Source organism: Pararge aegeria, chromosome 25 (assembly GCF_905163445.1).
Source record: "Pararge aegeria chromosome 25, ilParAegt1.1, whole genome shotgun sequence".
NCBI lineage: Eukaryota > Metazoa > Arthropoda > Insecta > Lepidoptera > Nymphalidae > Pararge > Pararge aegeria.
The window spans coordinates 8614933-8632949 of NC_053204.1; the positions used below are offsets into that span (position 1 = coordinate 8614933).

Sequence of the window (18017 nt, forward strand, 5' to 3'; positions counted from 1 at the left end):
TATTTATTATTGTAAATCGAAATTATTCTTTTGTTTTAAGTTGACAAATTCTAATATTTGGTTTTTTTTTAGTTCTAAGTTGACATATTTTAACATTTAAATCAATTGCAATAATAAAAATTTAATTTGGATATAATAATTTAAATTCAGTAAAGTAATAAAAATAATTTTGACTAATTTTATTGCAATATTCCGGCGGGGCGTCATGTCTCTTATCTATGTACATGAAGCAATAAATAAACAATAAACTTTTCCATTCAACTAAATATATGCCAAAAATTAAGTTTAGACAAACAACCATGTTTGCAATGATACCTCTTTCCCTGTTCTCTGACCGCACCTCACGCCGTAGAAATAAATTCCACCCGCATCATCTGGATGCCTGGTATTCTTCTACTATTAGTCCAGTCTCCAGTCTTATATCTTTAAACGAGCAATTCTTGTATATATATAATTGGAATCTCGGAATCGGCTCCAACGATTTTCATGAAATTTAGTATACAGGGGGTTTCGGGGGCGATAAATCGATCTAGCTAGGATTCATTTTTAGAAAATGTAATTTTATTTGTGTTTTCCGGTAATAACCGATTTGGTGCAACGAAGTTGCATGGGTCAGCGGGTCAGTAAGCATTAAACAGAGCAACATTTCGCAAGTATTACATGACATCAACTCATCCAATCATAGCGTGCCAATTAAAGCAGCCAATCTGAGCCAAGCTAAACCAGCCAATCCTTGCCAAGCCACCACTCTAGTACTGATCGTCTTCGGTAGAAGGGGTAAAGCAATAAAATGCTCTGCTAACACATTTATAGGGCTTTTTGGACTAAAGTGAACATTGTGAGCCGAAACTGTGTACAATACAATATTAAAAAAAAAAATCCTTAAAAGAAAACTGTATACTAATCCACGCTGCCATCTAATGCAAATTTCACAAATTATGATTTCCCAATTTCCTCTGGTCCACAGAGATATATGCACGTCAGTTATTTCTACCGATTATCTCTTCTATCTCTATAGAAAAAACACGAGTAAAGGGAAGAAGAGATAATTATTTCGTGACCAGCATGTATTGTTCTGGTGTTATGGTAATATATCTGCCATACACTTAACAGCTTAGCTTTCATCATTACCACCAGAGATTACAGTCAGGGCAAATTTTCTGTAGAATGCTTCGAGCTAGTAGAACTGAAAATTCAAGATAGAACTCTTTTTTTCTCTCACAATTTTTGTCTTGAACCACCTGGTTGGTACCCAGCATCTTGTAAATTTTTGTAAAAGAACAAGCTAACTTATGCAGATTATTTCTCATAGAATTCTTGCTGAAGATTAAAGGATCCAGTTACGGATCGTGACCAAGACCTAAAGTTCGAATTGAGAATTTGGTACTTTTGGACGTCGGAAATAAGAACAACACTTTTAAACGTAATTGCATTTATTAAATTTACAGTTCATAGTCTTTTTATACACGACAATGTAAAATAGATTATTTCTTCTCACTTTTCCTGTAATGTAAACCTTATTTTCATGACTTTTAGGTGTAAAGTAAGTAAGTTTTAAAATATAAAAAAATCAATTGTGTCAATCAAGAAAAATATAAATCGTTTTTTTAATTATTGAAACATATTTTCAACTAAAATGTAATGAAAAGTAGATTTACATATCAAGACAGATAAGAAAAAATGTTCTATAGATAGTCCAGATCCTACATTCTCTATGGAATGAAATTTACATTTGTGACACCTCTATTTAAAACTACTGTCATTAATTATTGTCACAAATCGTGGTTCTAATTGTTTTTTTAAGATTATAATTCAATAGAGAATTAGGTCCTGTGTAAATTCACAAACAAGTATATTAAATGCAAAATTATACAGTCTTGAAAGATTACTTATGTATATAAGTTTATACACAATTTTTAATTCTCCTGCAACGGATTCCACAATTCAATGTAGAATGCTTCTCATTTTATCCTTAACTAGCATTGACCCGTAACTTAGGGTTTTCCTTTAACTTTAGTAGGGTATCAAGTAACTTAGAAAATTAATCGTTTAGTCTTCTTTCTAGGTACCTAACTAATTGGAAATTCTCGTCTTGTTATGTGAAAATATTTTCTTTACTTTTTAGTGTAAAGTATGTACTAAAAATAAAAACAAATATCTACAGAGAAAATCTCTTATGCCTTATTACACTTACTTTTAAATACATTTCTTTTTTTATTTTAGGGATCCGTACCAAAGGTTAAAACGGGACCCTATTAGGCACTATCAAGCTGAATCTCATGAACCGTGAGTCAATCAGTAGAAATTTTCACAACAAATACTAAAAAAAACTGAATAAAATAAATATTTAAGGGGACTCTTAATAAAAGAGATATAATTTTTAGGCAAAAAACGTAAATTTTATTAAATAGTACAGAATTCTTCATCCGAATCGCACTTGGCCGGTTTTTAATGCTTTACACTAAAAAGTGTTTCAATACTCGAAAAACTAACGTAGAGTACTCAACAATTTATTAATCGAACAATAAAATCTTATTTAAATCCATTTAAGTAGAGACGTTATTATTTATTTTGTGCATTTAATACAAAAATCAGGCTTACCAAATTCGTTCAAATAAATCTTATAATATTAAGTTAAAATAATGATAACATACAATAATATTTAATTAATTTATAATAAATTGGAAATAATCTTAAGTAGATGAAAATTACAATATACATTTAATATAGAGGTAGAGACACATTTTTAACAACACCCGTCACTCCTCGGTTTGTGTGATTGCTAGAAGCGCACTAATCAACGCCCGAAGGAAAATCAGTCAAAGGACCAGGAACGGGAGTGGGCTGGTGTTGCGTTGGGTAATTTCAGTGTGTTTCTACCATAATACTGGCTAGCATTAACTTGCACGCGGACCTAGTTTTCTGAGGCAGGATATTCCCTGAAATAAAAAAATTACATATAAAATCTATGAATCACAAATCCAATACCCCATATACGATAGTTATAAAACGTGTAAAAGAATTACGAAATTATATTTAAGGATGCATAAGTATATTTCATACAATATGAAATCAAAACATTCTAAGTGTTTACTTATGACAACCCTATTGAAGATAAAAGACCGACACACGCATAGTACCTACGCTACACGACGCGTACCTAATAAAGTGACAGGAGTGACAAGAGTCACATGATTTTAATTTTGCATGTGATGTTAGGGCTGATTGATATATCTGATTTCTTTCAGAAAAAACTATTGCAGTGGGTTACTCAAAAACTATCAGGTTTTCGGTTTCACAGATAAGTCTCTGAGACAGAGTACATAATAAATAAATATACTATACAATAGACTCTGAGACTATTGAACCATTTTTTTACCAATAGAAAGCTAAATTATCACGAAGTAAATGGCTATAACTTTTTTTTTTAATTAGAAATCCTTAAGATAACATAAGTAAGCTAAGGACCAAAACTTTGCGTAAAATTTTGATACTTTCATTATACATTTTGATATATCAGTATTTAGGTTACTAGGCTTGCACTGAGAAAACATTGATGATACATAAAAGCTATATACTAACTAAATTATTAAATTTACTTATGTGTTAATGTACTAAATTAGCTACAAATAATCAGTGGGAATCTTCGCTTTTCCCGGGTATTTATTATAGATAGAATCGGTGGTAGAATCACTACAAACATACAGACTTGACGTTTCAAAAGTGCTTATATTAGGCCTACTTGAAATAAATGAATTTTGAAATGAATTTTGAATTTTGATAATGTAGCAGTGATAGTGAACTTTTCTATGTTATTTACGTTTTTTTTAGCAATTAAAATATCACTTGCTTCAACGGTGAAGGATAACATCGTGAGGTAACCTGCATGCCTCAGAGAAAACCATAATTTTCTCAAAGCATTGGAGAGCATACAGGGTATGCACTAAGCGGACAGAAGAAATAAAATAAAAAAATCTCCAGTCCCGAGCTGTACAAAACTTAAGGATAAGCATTGTAAGAGTTATAAAAACATTTATGTTTTTATAGCTAGGACTGGAGATGTTTTTTTCATTTTATATCATCTGCATAAACTTAATGCACGCCACTGTCTCAAAGTTGTGTTAAGACCGCCTGACCGCACTGGGCCAGCGTGGTGGACCACCCCTTCTCATTGTGGGAGGAGACCCGTGTCCTGGACCGGTAATGGGTTGATATCATAATGATGATGAATAAATAAATAAATAAATATACTACGACAATACACACATTGACATCTAGCCCCAAAGTAAGCGTAGCTTGTGTTATGGTTACTAAGATGACTGATGAATATTTTAATGAATTATATATACATAAATACTTAGAAAATACATATAAACACTCAGACACTGGAAAACACTTATTGCTCATCACACAAACATTTTCCAGTTCGATTCCCCACGACGTTGGACTCAGAAAGCAGGGTAGCTGCCCACTGCGCCAGTCGGCCGTCAAAATGAAGAATGTAATAAGTACTTTAATCATATAGCGTGCGCGACGCGGAAACGCCCTCTCGGCAACTGTGTTACCTTACCCGTTAAACTTGAGTATCTTTAAGGCAAGAGAGTGTTTAGGCTTTTTCAAAAAATTGGTTGTCTGTAAAGTCGGCTTACTAACGATAGTTGAACGTGACAACGGCGTAAGAAAATACTGATGGAATGGTTGCATTTTTCAAAAGAAAATATTAATTTTATTTGTTTGATAGATATTATCGTTGCTATAAACAATTGACACCACATTCACTTTTCACTGCACTTCATCCTTGCCGAAAACATGTAAATGTATTATTGTATAGAAGCTGTCGACTCGGACGCATCGCTCACTCAAGTAGGAGAGAGACAGATGTCGAACGCGGAGGCCGACTGTGCCTCTTCGTCGCTCGTTCCGCGCTCTCGCTTGCACTTCAAGCCTTGAATGGAACGCCTCAGAGCGAGGTAACGCCGCATGCGTCATGTTTTTTCGTGCGTGCAGCCGGCTCCATCGAATTATAAGACGTTGTCACGTCAAAAAAAAAACGAAGTCGTGGCAACAGCCATTAGGATGCAAAAGGCTCTCACCTGTTCCTGGTACTCGGCCCGGGTGAGCCAGAAGTTATCCCTGTTCTTGCACACCTCCGCGAGCACGGCGCCGCCGATGAACACCATGTCCTTGCGGCGAGGGGGGTCTTCTATGCGGATCTTGAATTTCTATTTGGATAGAAGCATAGTTGGATGTGGCCCAGTTGGTAGTAGCTCGACTTCAATTTCGGGGGGCCGAGTTCTAATCTCTAATGCCCGGTTTCTGAACTTTTCGACAGTTTATTTATTCAATAGCGCTATTCGTTCGATAACTTAGTAAAGTGCGTTTCTGAACAACGCGTTGACAGAAAAACTCCGTTTCAACTTCAGTTGTCTTAACTGACCCCGAGTGCCGTTTATCGGTTCCATAACTATATTTGACGCGTATTTGACGTTAGTTCGTTCGAGTTTGGTGGTTAAAAATATTAAAATCTTTTCTTTATTATCCAAAGAGAATCCACTACGTTTTTATCGGGACCTTCAGAAACCGGGCATCAGTTACGTGCGTTTTAAGTAATTGAAATATCACTTGTTTCAACAAAAATTTTGTAAAATAAAATTTTGAAAATTTTCTCAGTCTGTCTTAATGTCTGTCGGTTTGTGCGGTATTGCGGGATTTGGTACATTTAAAGATACTTCGGATTAAAATAAAAGATACTTTTCATCCCGAAAAACAGTAGGGTTCGTTCGATGCGATGAGGTTTTCGTAACTCCGCCATACCTAAACCGATTTTCACAATACTCCTTACACCGGAAAGGTTGTATAACTAGTTTAGTTTTGCCCAAATGTCGTTCGAACTAAAAAAATCATCATCCATACTGAAATGGCACATGTCCTTTAACTTTGAAAACTCACCGCAAGTTTCTCAGAGTCATTTCTCAGAACTCTTTCCAGGTAAAGCTGTTTGATTTCTCTCTCGAGTCTGGAAGGCAGGCCGGGGTACATCGTAGAACCACCCGAAAGCACGATGTGTTTGTATAATTCATTCCGCATGTCTATATCTGCAGCCTGCGGATATTTAAATAAAAATAGTTTATTTCGGTAAGAAACAAAGTGGTATCAATATATCGCTGAAGCCTTCTTTTAGGAGAAGTATTACTACCTCTGTGTCAGAAGACTCCGCTCTTCCATTACAATTAAAATAAACTTAACAAAATACATTAAAATGAAGGTAGGTAAACAAACAAAACAAGAGATACAAAAGGACAGACGTTATAAAGAAATTTAGATGATAATAAAAAATTACAACCTATATATACAAAATAAGTGTGCGTGTTTCTGTGTATGTGTGTGTGTGTGTGTGTGCGTGATCAAAGTTTGTGTAAGACAGAATTTGTGAAAATTCACGACTGATAAATTCAATTTTATATAAAACGTTCTAATAAAGATTCCACCTCATCATAATTTAGTGATAAAAGGAACTTATTTAAAATTTCTTTGCATTTATGTAATCCTAGTGGGTATATTTTAAGTTTTCTGTTTATCACGTTATACAGATAGTTTGATTGCGACAAGTATTGTTTCTGCGCAAAGGCAGTTTTGGGTCGCTGCCCACTGCGCCAATCGGCCGTCAAATATTATTTTTAAGTAATATAATTTAATATTTGTATTGGTAGTTACTTATTTATTTATTTATCTTTAGTTACAATTATTATTTTATATATTTATATATATTATATATATATAAAAGAAAGTGTGCTAGTTACACCATTTATAACTCAAGAACGGCTGGACCAATTTTTATGATATTAGATTTTTTGGATTCCTCTTAGACCGGAATTGGATAATAAGTATTAAAATATAACATTCATAAATAAAATAAAAAATCCTCTGCGGTACGAAGTTCGCCGTAACAGCTAGTATTATATATATTTATTTAAGTATTTATATATTTATTTTATGTGTGTATGTATATGTGCACCACCAAACTATTTTCTGTATTTGTTTTCTTCATTGGTTGCCTGAAAGAAATCGCTATGAAGAGATAAGGCTGCCAAATTGTATACGTTGTTTTGCTATACTTTACTTTTTTATGTAATTTTTGTGGTATGCTATAAAAGTATTTTCATTCAATCATTCATTCATTCATGGTGAAGACCATGGCCACCATGGTCCATGGTGGATGGCCACCTAAACTACACAATATTCAAAAAATATAATTCTAAATTCATTTATTTCAAGTAGGCCTAATTTATAAGCACTTTTGAAACGTCAAGTCAGTCCGTTTGTAGTGACTCTACCACCGGTTCGGAAGGCAGATTCCACTGAGAAGAGCCGGCAAGAAACTTAGCAGATTGCTCTTTTCCAAGATCATTTTAAAGTTAAACAATCTTTAGAATGTTTCTGTTTTGTGAGAGATGAGAGCGGAGTGGCCTGCTTCCAAGCAGCCTTGTCATAAAGGAATTCGTCAATCGTGTAGTAACCACGATTTGTAAAATGTGTTTTAATATATTGTTTAAACTTAGGTAAAGGTAGATCTTATTTTACCTTCGGTATCATGTTATAAAAGCTTCCCAGCAGTAATAAGTATTACACTGGTTGCGCTTCGATTATGGTAAATAGTAGGTAAGCAATTTATGCTCGTCACAATATAGGAGCTGATGATGAAGTTCCGGGAGAACTCCTCGTGGATTAACGCCCCGGTTTCGGGAAAAGTTTTATTTTGCGGAAGGTTATAAGCAATTGACATTCAGCAACTATAACTTTGATAAGATTGCAAACCAATATATATATTGATATATATATTATTGGATATTTATACACATACAGTCAAACCTGGGTGTGAGAACTGGATAAGTGAGAAAACTCTATAAGTGAGAGTAATAGCCAGGACCCGTCATTTTAAGCTCCCAAAACCTCTATTAGCGAGAAACAGAAACCTTTGTAAGAGAGAGTCGTTTTTCCCTCATGGACCTCCGTAAGTGAGACTGCTATTTATCTATACCGCTATAAGCGACAGTCGAGCAAGCAATATTCGACAAAATTCTTGAGTTAGAGAAAAACATTCAAAATACAAAAACAGAAACCAAAACGAAATTCACGGATGTTATTAAATGTAAATAAGTTCTAAATAAAGTAAAATTACATAGTGCATGAATATGTTGTTATTGCTGCGTACCTCTATAAGAGAGAAACGCTACCCATGTACCTGCATTAGCGAGAAACTCGGGTTAGTGAGAAACCTCTATAAGCGAGAATGAGATTGTGCTCCCTTGAACTCTCGCTTATCCAGGTTTGACTGTATACATAAATATATATCAGTATGTATTGTATAAGTAATGTATATAATTAGCCAATTTGGATATTGCACTTTCCCGTTTTATCTAATATGTTTCTTAAACCTTTAACCTCGCAAAAGTTTTTATATGAACAGCGGTAGAACGAATTTGGGTAGGAATGCCGCTCTAAATCGCCGAACTCGTGTCTATAATGATCTTGCTCGCGCAAATAACAATATTGATGATTTTGTCAAAGGCCAAAGGATTTTAAACGTGCTATTATTTTTGCTTTGTCAAGCAATCCGGACTGCACTTTAGGATTGTAATTTTTAGTTTTCTTTTGTTATTTTTTAGTTTTTCTTATTGTAATATTAATTTTGTTTAACTTTTTGTATTTTTATTATAGTTTGTAGCGTTAATATCGGACATTTTGTAGTAAATGCTGTGCACACCTTTAAGTGGCCAGTCACACTAATTAGAAACAAAATATTTGTAATTTTACAAACAAAATATTTGTAAATTACTACGCATTGTGAACAAGCTGTTTGTGTTCCTTTAATAAATAAATAAACCAAAGGTTGTCTGGCGGAGATCTCTTTAAGCGATAAGGCCGCCTTTGTGCATATGTTTTGTATTATCGTTTAGTTTGTAAACATGGCTTTCTATTTGTATGTGCAATAAAGACTTCTTTTTCTTCTAACCACTGAAAAGCATCAAATTTTTTATTTTACTTATTTTAATCATTGGAACCTTTTTCTTTAGGATAACTAACTTTATTACAATTCTGTATCAAATTAAGTTAGTTTTAAGTTAAATGACATACCTGTATAGTGTTAAACACCAGTTCAGCTATCCCCTGGCCCTCAACGTTGATAAGGTGGGGCTGGAACAAAGCTTCTGGAGCCTCGAACCTCTCCCCCCCTACTTTGATAACCCTTCCATCTGGTAACTGGAACAGATATTATCAGATAAATATTCAGAGAAAATGCTTATAAACTTGGCCTCATCATCATCATATTGACCCATTACGGGCCCACTACAAAGCACGGGTCTCCTCCCACAATGAGAAGGGGTTAAGGCCGTAGTCCACCACGCTGCTGCATCACGGACTGGCGATGGCGACTTATTTTATTTTATTTCACACGTTATATATACACATATGGTCAGTGGCGTTCCTAGGGTTTTGACGATGGTCAAGCCCTAAAAAAACTATTAAAGTGTGTCCGACGTACGACTTTTCTACACACTAATGAAACCCAAGGAACGATCATGAATGTCGTTATCTGAGTAATACCTATGAATTGTGCATAACTTTTCTCTGTTGCTAACATCGTGAGTTTCATCGATAATTAACGAAACAAATGATGCAAAAGTCCACCACGCCGCTCCATCGCAGACTGGCGGCATATTTTTTATTCCACTATACGTTAGCCCTTGACTGCAATCTTACCTTGTGGTAAGTGATGATGCAGTCTAAGATGGAAACGGGTTCACGTGTAATGGAGTATGGTAGTCGGACACTAAATCGCTTAGCGGCACGACTTTGTCGGTAGGGTGGTAACTAGCCACGGCCAAAGCCTCCCTCTAGACCAGATCAGAGAAAATTATAAATTCACAAATTTTCCGTGCCGGGAATCGAAGCCGGGACCACCTGCTTAAATTCACTTGCATATTTAAAGATGTATAAAATAAGAAATGAAAACAATAAAAAAAAAAAATATATGTATATTATAAGTATTTATATACAACAAAATATTCATCAGTCATCTTAGTACCCATAACACAAGCCACGCTTACTTTGGGGCTAGATGGCGATGTGTGTATTGTCGTAGTATATTTATTTTATTTTATTTTACACGTTCTATCTTATATCCTTAAACGAGCAATTCTTGTATATATATAATTGGAATCTCGGAATCGGCTCCAACGATTTTTATGAAATTTAGTATACCGGGGGTTTTCGGGGGCGATAAATCGACCTAGCTAGAATTCATTTTAAGAAAATGTTTTTTTATTCTAGTTTTATCGATAAATACATATATATAATTGGAATCTCGGAATCGGCTACAACGATTTTCATGAAATTTAGTATACAGGGGGTTTCGGGGGCGATAAATCGATCTAGCTAGGATTCATTTTTAGAAAATGTCATTTTATTTGTGTTTTCCGGTAATAACCGATTTTTTGCAACGAAGCCGTAGCCGAAGTTGCACGGGTCAACTAGTATGCACATATGGTGGCAATTCATTTGACTTACAACATAAGGTTCCACCAGCACTGTAGTCTCCCAGGCGAGCCTCTGTTCTTGCTCCACATTGTAACCGATATAACACAGTTTTTCCTTCATCATACGCACAGTTTCGAAGTCCGCCGAATGGTTGAAGGCGTAACCCCTAAGAAGTAACAGCTGTAACAATTTATTTATTATTTACTTTGGGGCTAGATGGCGATGTGTGTATTAAAATATTTTTTTTTATTTATTAAATGTATTTTCATCCCACTTCTGCAGTTGCCTACAGAAACGTCGGCACGTCAAAGATCCGGACGACGATGAAGACATATATATATATAGACATATATATAGTATTTATGTATATATAGGTATACTCAGTGGCGTGCATAGAGGGTATGCACAGGGTATGCAGATGATACAAAATGAAGAAAATCTCCAGTACGAGTTATGAATACTTAAGGGTAGGCTTTTTATAACTCTTGCAAAGCCTATCCTTAAGTTTTTTTGTAACTAGTACTGCAGATTTTCTACATTTTATATCATCTGCATACCCTGTGCATACCCTCTATGCACGCCATTGGATATACTAGATGTGCCCTGCGGCTTCGCCCGCATAATTTTCGGAGGCAGGAAATTAGTATATGCCTTTCACATCAGTCTTATAGCGACAGTCTACTAGATGACGCTAGAGTCGCTATAAGACTGATGTGAAAGGCATATACTTATTTCGGCATCGACGGTAGGAGAGCCGTAGCTTTATTGGTGAAAGCGCTCAGGCCGCGATTGCCAGAGAGTCGCAGGTTCAAATCCTGTCGGTTCCGAAAATTTTTATATGCATTTTAAATTTATAAAAAATTTCTATATGTAAATATAATATGTGGTGTACAATAAAAGGGTGTTTCATGAAATAATTAAAAAGTTACCTTAATAAGATATCTCGTGATATCCCTTCCAGCGATATCTAACCTCCTCGTCAGGTGGGGCAGAGCAAACTCTTCGTATACTGGACATATGTGAGTTACTCCATCACCTGTTGAACACGCCAGTTAAATATGTTACCACTTATCGGAGGCGTAGAACCTCCTTTACTCGGAAATCCTAAACAAAGAAAATCCAAAACCTTCTGAATTGTGACCATTCTTGGAATTACTTTGTGGTACATACACGTGGTAGCGGTTATAGCTCAGTGTTTGAGGCTTCGGCTTCACTTTCGGCGGTAAGAGTTCGAATCCCACTTTTCTAAGTTATGTGCGTTTTAAGCAATATTTTTTCTTTTTTATAAATAAACTAGCCAACCCCAGCGCCATCTATCGGGCTGATTTGTGAATCTAAACCATCCAGGGTGCCACCCAAACGCATACCGAAAAATTCATTTAGATCGGTCCAGCCGTCTAGGAGGAGTTCAGTGACATACACACGCACACAAGAAATATATATATAAAGATAATAATAAATAAATATACTACAGCAATACACACATCGCCACTTAGCCCCAAAGTAAGCGTAGCGTAGCGTAGTAAGATTACTGATGAATATTTTTATTTATGCATATAAATACTTATAATATACGTATAAACACCCAGACACTGAAAAACATTCATGCTTAGCACACAAACATTTGTCAGTTGTGGGAATCGAACCCAGGCCTTGAAAAGCAGGGTCGCTGCCCACTGCACCAATTGGCCGTCAATTGATATATCACTTGCTACAACGGTGAAGGAAAACATCGTGAGGAAACCTGCATACCTGAGAGTTCTACATAATGTTCTCAAAGGTGTGTGGAGTCCACCAATCCGCACTGGGTTAGCGTGGTGGACTACGGCCTCAACCCTTCCCATTGTGGTCGGTAAAGGGTTGATATGATTATTAAAGAATAAATTTATAAAAGACCGCCAATAAGGTGCAATATATTTTTTTATTCTATGCATCGAAACGCGGTCCGCAGATCCCGTGGAGGACCCGCGAGCGCGACTTACGTGGCCGGCCCTCGCATTCACGCATCGGCGGTCTCAGTGCATTTACTAAAATCTTTATAACGAAATGAATGTCCTAGTTAACTAGCAATAATAATAATAATGCAACACAGATATGCAACACAGAAGTCCTACCCAATAGGCTATCACCGCTATTCTTTAATGGGACGCCCGATTTATACACACCAACCGATATAAAGGAATTATAACAAACACTTACCCGAATCAACTACGACTCCAGATATAAGTCCCTGGGCATACAGAGTAAGCACAGCCTGGATAGCTATGTACGCACTGTCGAATCCATATTTCTCGAACATAACCTGGGTATCAAGTAAAGAAACTCTTTATCTTTTGTTTCATCCATAATATTGGAAGGCCGATTGGCGCAGTGGGCAGCGACCCTGCTCTCTGAGTCCAAGGCCATTATTAAACCAGCAACCACATCCGTCACATTTTGCGCTTCAAATGGGGACAAAATTTAAGCAATTGTTCTTCAGCCAGTCAAATGTTGGAATCTCTGTCGCACTTACGAGTACTGCCGTAATGAACGATGCCTGCAGTAATGTACAATACCTGCTCGAATGTACGATACCTGCCGTAAAATACGATGCCTGCTCTAAAGTACTATGCCTGCCATAATTTACGATGCCTGCTCTTATGAACGATGCCTACTCTAAAATAGAATGCCTGCCGTAATTTACCATGCCTATAGTAATGTATGACGTCTGTCCCCATAAGAGAGACAGCGAGCGCAACAAGCGCCCCATTTCGCAATTTCAGCCTGCAAGTTTTTAACAGTTTTTTGTTAAAGGAATTCAAAATTACCTCGATCATTTTTTCCCTATTCCTAGTTGGGTTCATCGGCGGCTCGGTGAGCAGTATCTTGGTATCTTTTGGGTCAATGTTCATCTTGCTCGGCCCGAAAGTGTAATCCCACACGTGACACATGTCTTCCCAGTTGCGTACTACCTGGTGGAGGAAATTAAAAGGTAGAGGGTAAATAAGAGGTATTTTCACCAAAAAAAAATTAAAATTGGTTGCTATAGTTTAAGATATACAACATGTAAATGAAAACCGAAATACTACAGTCTTTAGTGGTTTAAGGTTGCCTGGCAGAGATCGGTACTAAGCGATAAAGCCGCCTTTTGTATTCTACTTAAATTTTTATGTTTCTTTTTTTCTCGTATAATTCTTAATGTGGTGTACAAATAAAGAGTTATGATAATAATAATATTTTTTACTGAAAGAAATCAGATACAGCCCTAACATCGCATCCAAAATTAAAAACATACCGACGCGTAACTAATAAAGTGACAGGAGTGTGACACTTTATTCCTTTATGCAATCGCAAGAGCAGGCGATAAAATGTAAACTGTATGTTTTTTCTACGTCTATCTATCTAAGCGTAGCTTGTGTCATGGGTACTAAGTTAACTGCTGAATAGTTATATGAATAACTAGCGTACCCAGCCCGCTTCGCCGGGATAGATTTTGCTTTATTTTATTTAAACAATAAACTTACATATTTACATTTTTAATTTAAGTCTCATAATATACTAAATCATTTATTTCTCTCCGTATTCATTCTCTTCTATTCTCTTCTCGAGCGGTTGAAGATCATTATCTACACCCATGTACACCCAACAATAGAGTATCATCATAGTAAATAAAAGCTGTATTTGACAGTTTGACAGTTCAAAAATAGGAGTGCTCCGATCTTCACCAAACTTTACAGGATTACTCGCCAGGTCAATCCGGAGATTCGCTGAAAGATTCATTGAAATCGGTCCAGCCGTTTCGGAGCCCATACGGAACTTACCCACACACTTTCTCTTTTATATATATGTATATGATATACATAACACGCAGAACAATACTCATAATACACAGATATCATTTAAACACCGAGTCACTGAAGAACTTTCATGTTCATCACACAAACATTTTCAAGTTTTGGGAATCGAACCCTTGAACTTTGGTCCTAAAAAGCAGGGTCATTGCAAACTGCGCCAATCGGTTGTAAAATATATATTATGTTACGAAATAAAAATAGTTACCCACCCCATTTTCCATTGGATAGCTGACTTCCAGCATCGATCGCAACTGGGACGCCTCATCGCCTACCATCAAATCCTGAAAAAGGTAAAACCTTTTTTTTAGGTAATTAAAAAAAAAATTAAATGCGTCACGAAAGTTGAATAGATGAGCGTCTACAATGCTGTACCCTGTGTATAGTGGCGTGCATAGGGTTTCTGACTAGAGTAGCCAGAAAGCAAGGAAGATAACAATAGGCATAAAATGGAAAAGCTATACAAGTTATATAAAAGTTTTAGGTTAGGCTTTGCTTTTGTGCACGTATGAAGTGCACGCCACCGTCTTAGTATAAGATTTGTAAGCTAATAATCGAAGGTTGGTTCGGATGAATTGATACTCTCTAACGTCAGAGTAAAATGGAATCTATGCTGTCTTAAAGCTCAATTCCGTCAACTCAGACTTGCTGAGCAAAATAAAATACCGGATAACAAAATTCAAAATTCCTTTATTTCAAGTACCACGCGTCATCAGTCACCACGCGTTACTAATAGACTATAAAAGTACATAGAGTATGTACCTAACAGTGCAGATTCAACTATCGTGACAGGTGAATTATGTTAGTGGGTTGCTGTTAGTGTATAAAAAAACAAAAAAAACACAGCATAATACGTTTTTTAATTTGCTAAATATTTAACTTGACAGGCTTGTGTACAAATCAAAATATTGACTAGTGTAGTTGTTGACTAGTAGAGCAGGGTTGAAGCCGAAAAAAAACTAATATTTATTTGGGTTTGTCTTAGTTTTTGAAAGTATTGTGTCAATTACAGAAAAAGGGTCATTCCAATACGAAAAAGGGCTCAGTGACTAATCATCTCTGAACCCCTTGAGCATTGGTACAGCATTGTGAATATTTACAAATCTGACTAAACAATGCTGAATGTTTATTGTATCCAGCAGTGCTATATTGTGTAAAGTTTGTAAAAAGAACAGTGGAATAGAAGAATATGAACTACATAAATTAAAACGAAGCATGTTTAACTATTTACCTTCCTCTATAAGAACGGCATAATTTAAAACTGTGACTTTCAATGGAAGCGTTTATTCTTTAAATTTAAACCCAAAGGTTGTAATCATGAAATGAATGCCACTAACTGTACAAAGTGACATTTAAATTAATATAATATGTTACTATTTGAATGCTGTCTATAGATGCAGTAGAATCTAATGAAAACAAGGTGAAGCAAATGTCCATTTATAGTTATTTTATTACCTGGACTTCTGGATCAAACATCTGGACGGCATAAACAGATTTTGTAGTAAATTTTGTATTAAAAGACATCAATGTTTACAATGAGATTAGTCACTTTATTTTCGAGCAAAAACTATAAAAAAAAAATTTCACACATTCCCTAAATTTGAGTTACCTTTCAACTTAACATAAAAATTATAGGTTAAGAAAACATTAGAGTAAAACACCAACATTTTTATTATAATATATATTATGAATAATAAAGTGTTCACAGTAAATTTGAGAATCAACAAGAGCATGCTGTCACCCAAATATACATACAAGATACTATGATAAACTTACTCGTATACAATAACCCTGTGAAACATTAAAAAATGTAATTTATCTATTTCAACTTTGGTGTACAGAGGTATTTATTATCATCATCATCCTAAGCCTATAAATGTCCTACTGCAGGGCACGGGCAATGTGATCTAAAACCGTCTCTCATAGGAAAGATCATAGACCCACGACTCTGCTATAATGCGGGTTGGTGGGCTTACAATATTGGGTCATAACATAAAAAATAATTTAAAACTAAAAGATAAAGGGTCATCATTATATTATTTAACTTGGCTGTAATTAAAACCCTTTGATGAAAATAAATTATTGTTTTAACTTCATGATTTGTTTGTTCTATCTGACAATATACATATTCATGTACAAGTTTACACCTTGAATCGAACGGACTGAACTTTCTTTTCAATATTAACGTTACTGGAAGTCAGCAGTGCATTACCTTCACATCGATGTCCCCAATTTTATTTTCGGCCCGTATAATCGGTCTCCCCACCATGGACGGGAAGATGAACGCCGGGAAGTTACTACCGGCATATCCACATTTTACGAACTGGAAATATATTAACAAATTTTCAGTGATGAATCAGTTTCTTATCGTGGAAATATTGATCATTAATTTCACGATGTACAAGGTAAACTTACGCCTGTTCCGTTGTCGCATACGATCACTTTTCTACCTTGGTCATCCATGATGAACTTTTAAATTTGTTTACTTAGTAATTACTATAATATTTCTATTTTTATAAAAATTAGAAACTACACCCCATCAAGCAAAGCAACTTTTTGATAGATCAATCATCAATGATCAAGTGCCTAGTCTGTGGAGTGTGAACGTCAGTTTGACAGAACCAATGGACCAATGAGCGGTGAATACCATTGTACATACTCTGTGTTCATATATTTACCGTTTGTCTTATGGAGGGTAGAGGTAAGGAGAGTCATCTTATTGTGGAGGATTTTTGAACTGTTATTTAGCGCAACAACTGGACACTTTTTCAACTTTTCTCCCATATAAGATGACTCAATAATTAACTACTTTAGTCGATAATGACATTAAATTTTTTAACTCGGCATACTTCAATTCATCTACAATTGCTATAATTGCTACATTCATACCATACCTTATGCATCCACCAGCGCCATTGTGGAGGATTTTTGAACTGTTATTTAGCGCAACAACTGGACACTTTTTCAACTTTTCTCCCATATAAGATACTCCATGTATGGTGGGTAGAGTATGGAGGGTAGAGGTAAGGAGAGTCATCTGTGTATATGAAAAAGTGTCGTCAAAATGTATTAAATTAGGATGGCGCCACATTTGCATCAGGGTAACTCTTAAATGAAGTGCCAAATATAAATATTGTTAGAGTAGGCTTAAAAAATAAACAAGGAAGTATGGAGATACAAGGAAGTAAGGTTATATTTAAGTAAGGTTAGATGACTCTCCTTACCTCTACCCTCCATAGGGTAGAGGTAAGGAGAGTCATCTTATATGGGAGAAAAGTTGAAAAAGTGTCCAGTTGTATGCGCTAAATAACAGTTCAAGAATCCTCCACAATGGCGTTGGTGGATGCACAGGGTATGGTATGAATGTAGCAATCGTAGATGAATAGAAGTATGCCGAGTTAAAAAATTTAATGTCATTATCGATTAAAGTAGTTAATTATTGAGAATTTCAACAACTTACGTTGTACAAAATATTGTGGTAAATATAACCTTACTTCCTTGTATCTCCATACTTCCTTGTTTATTTTTCAAGCCTACTCTAACAATATTTATATTTGGCGCTTCTTTTAAGAGTTACCCTGATGCAAATGTGGCGCCATCCTAATTTAATACATTTTGACGACACTTTTCATATACACAGATGACTCT

The 18017-nt window shown here is 35.5% G+C and overlaps 1 protein-coding gene across 2 annotated transcripts; it reads right to left on the reverse strand.

Moving 5' to 3' along the window:
- Positions 1 to 1421: 1421 nt before the first annotated feature.
- Positions 1422 to 16936, reverse strand: LOC120634886 (actin-related protein 2). Of its 2 annotated transcripts, XM_039905737.1 has the most exons (12): positions 16785 to 16936; positions 16582 to 16692; positions 16146 to 16160; positions 14582 to 14653; positions 13347 to 13490; positions 12739 to 12841; positions 11469 to 11575; positions 10570 to 10719; positions 9136 to 9261; positions 5950 to 6102; positions 5094 to 5222; positions 1422 to 2939 (listed from the first exon to the last, which is right to left on the reverse strand). In XM_039905737.1, exons 1-12 carry the CDS (start codon positions 16830 to 16832, stop codon positions 2898 to 2900), a joined length of 1200 nt encoding a protein of 399 aa, XP_039761671.1. In that variant the 5' UTR covers positions 16833 to 16936; the 3' UTR covers positions 1422 to 2897. The 2 variants fall into 2 exon arrangements, with proteins under 2 accessions (XP_039761671.1, XP_039761672.1); XM_039905738.1 differs by lacking the exon at positions 16146 to 16160.
- Between the last annotated feature and the right edge of the window lie 1081 nt (positions 16937 to 18017).

Coding starts and splice junctions, on each gene's coding strand:
- LOC120634886 (XM_039905737.1), bottom strand. CDS start 16,832: ATGGATGACCAAGGTAGAAAAGTGATCGTATGCGACAACGGAACAGGC. Junction 13,491..14,581: donor GCTATCCAATGGAAAATGGG/GTGGGTAACTAT, acceptor TTCCTCCACCAG/GTAGTACGCAACTGGGAAGA. Junction 2,940..5,093: donor GGGCCGAGTACCAGGAACAG/GTGAGAGCCTTT, acceptor TTTTTATTTCAG/GGAATATCCTGCCTCAGAAA.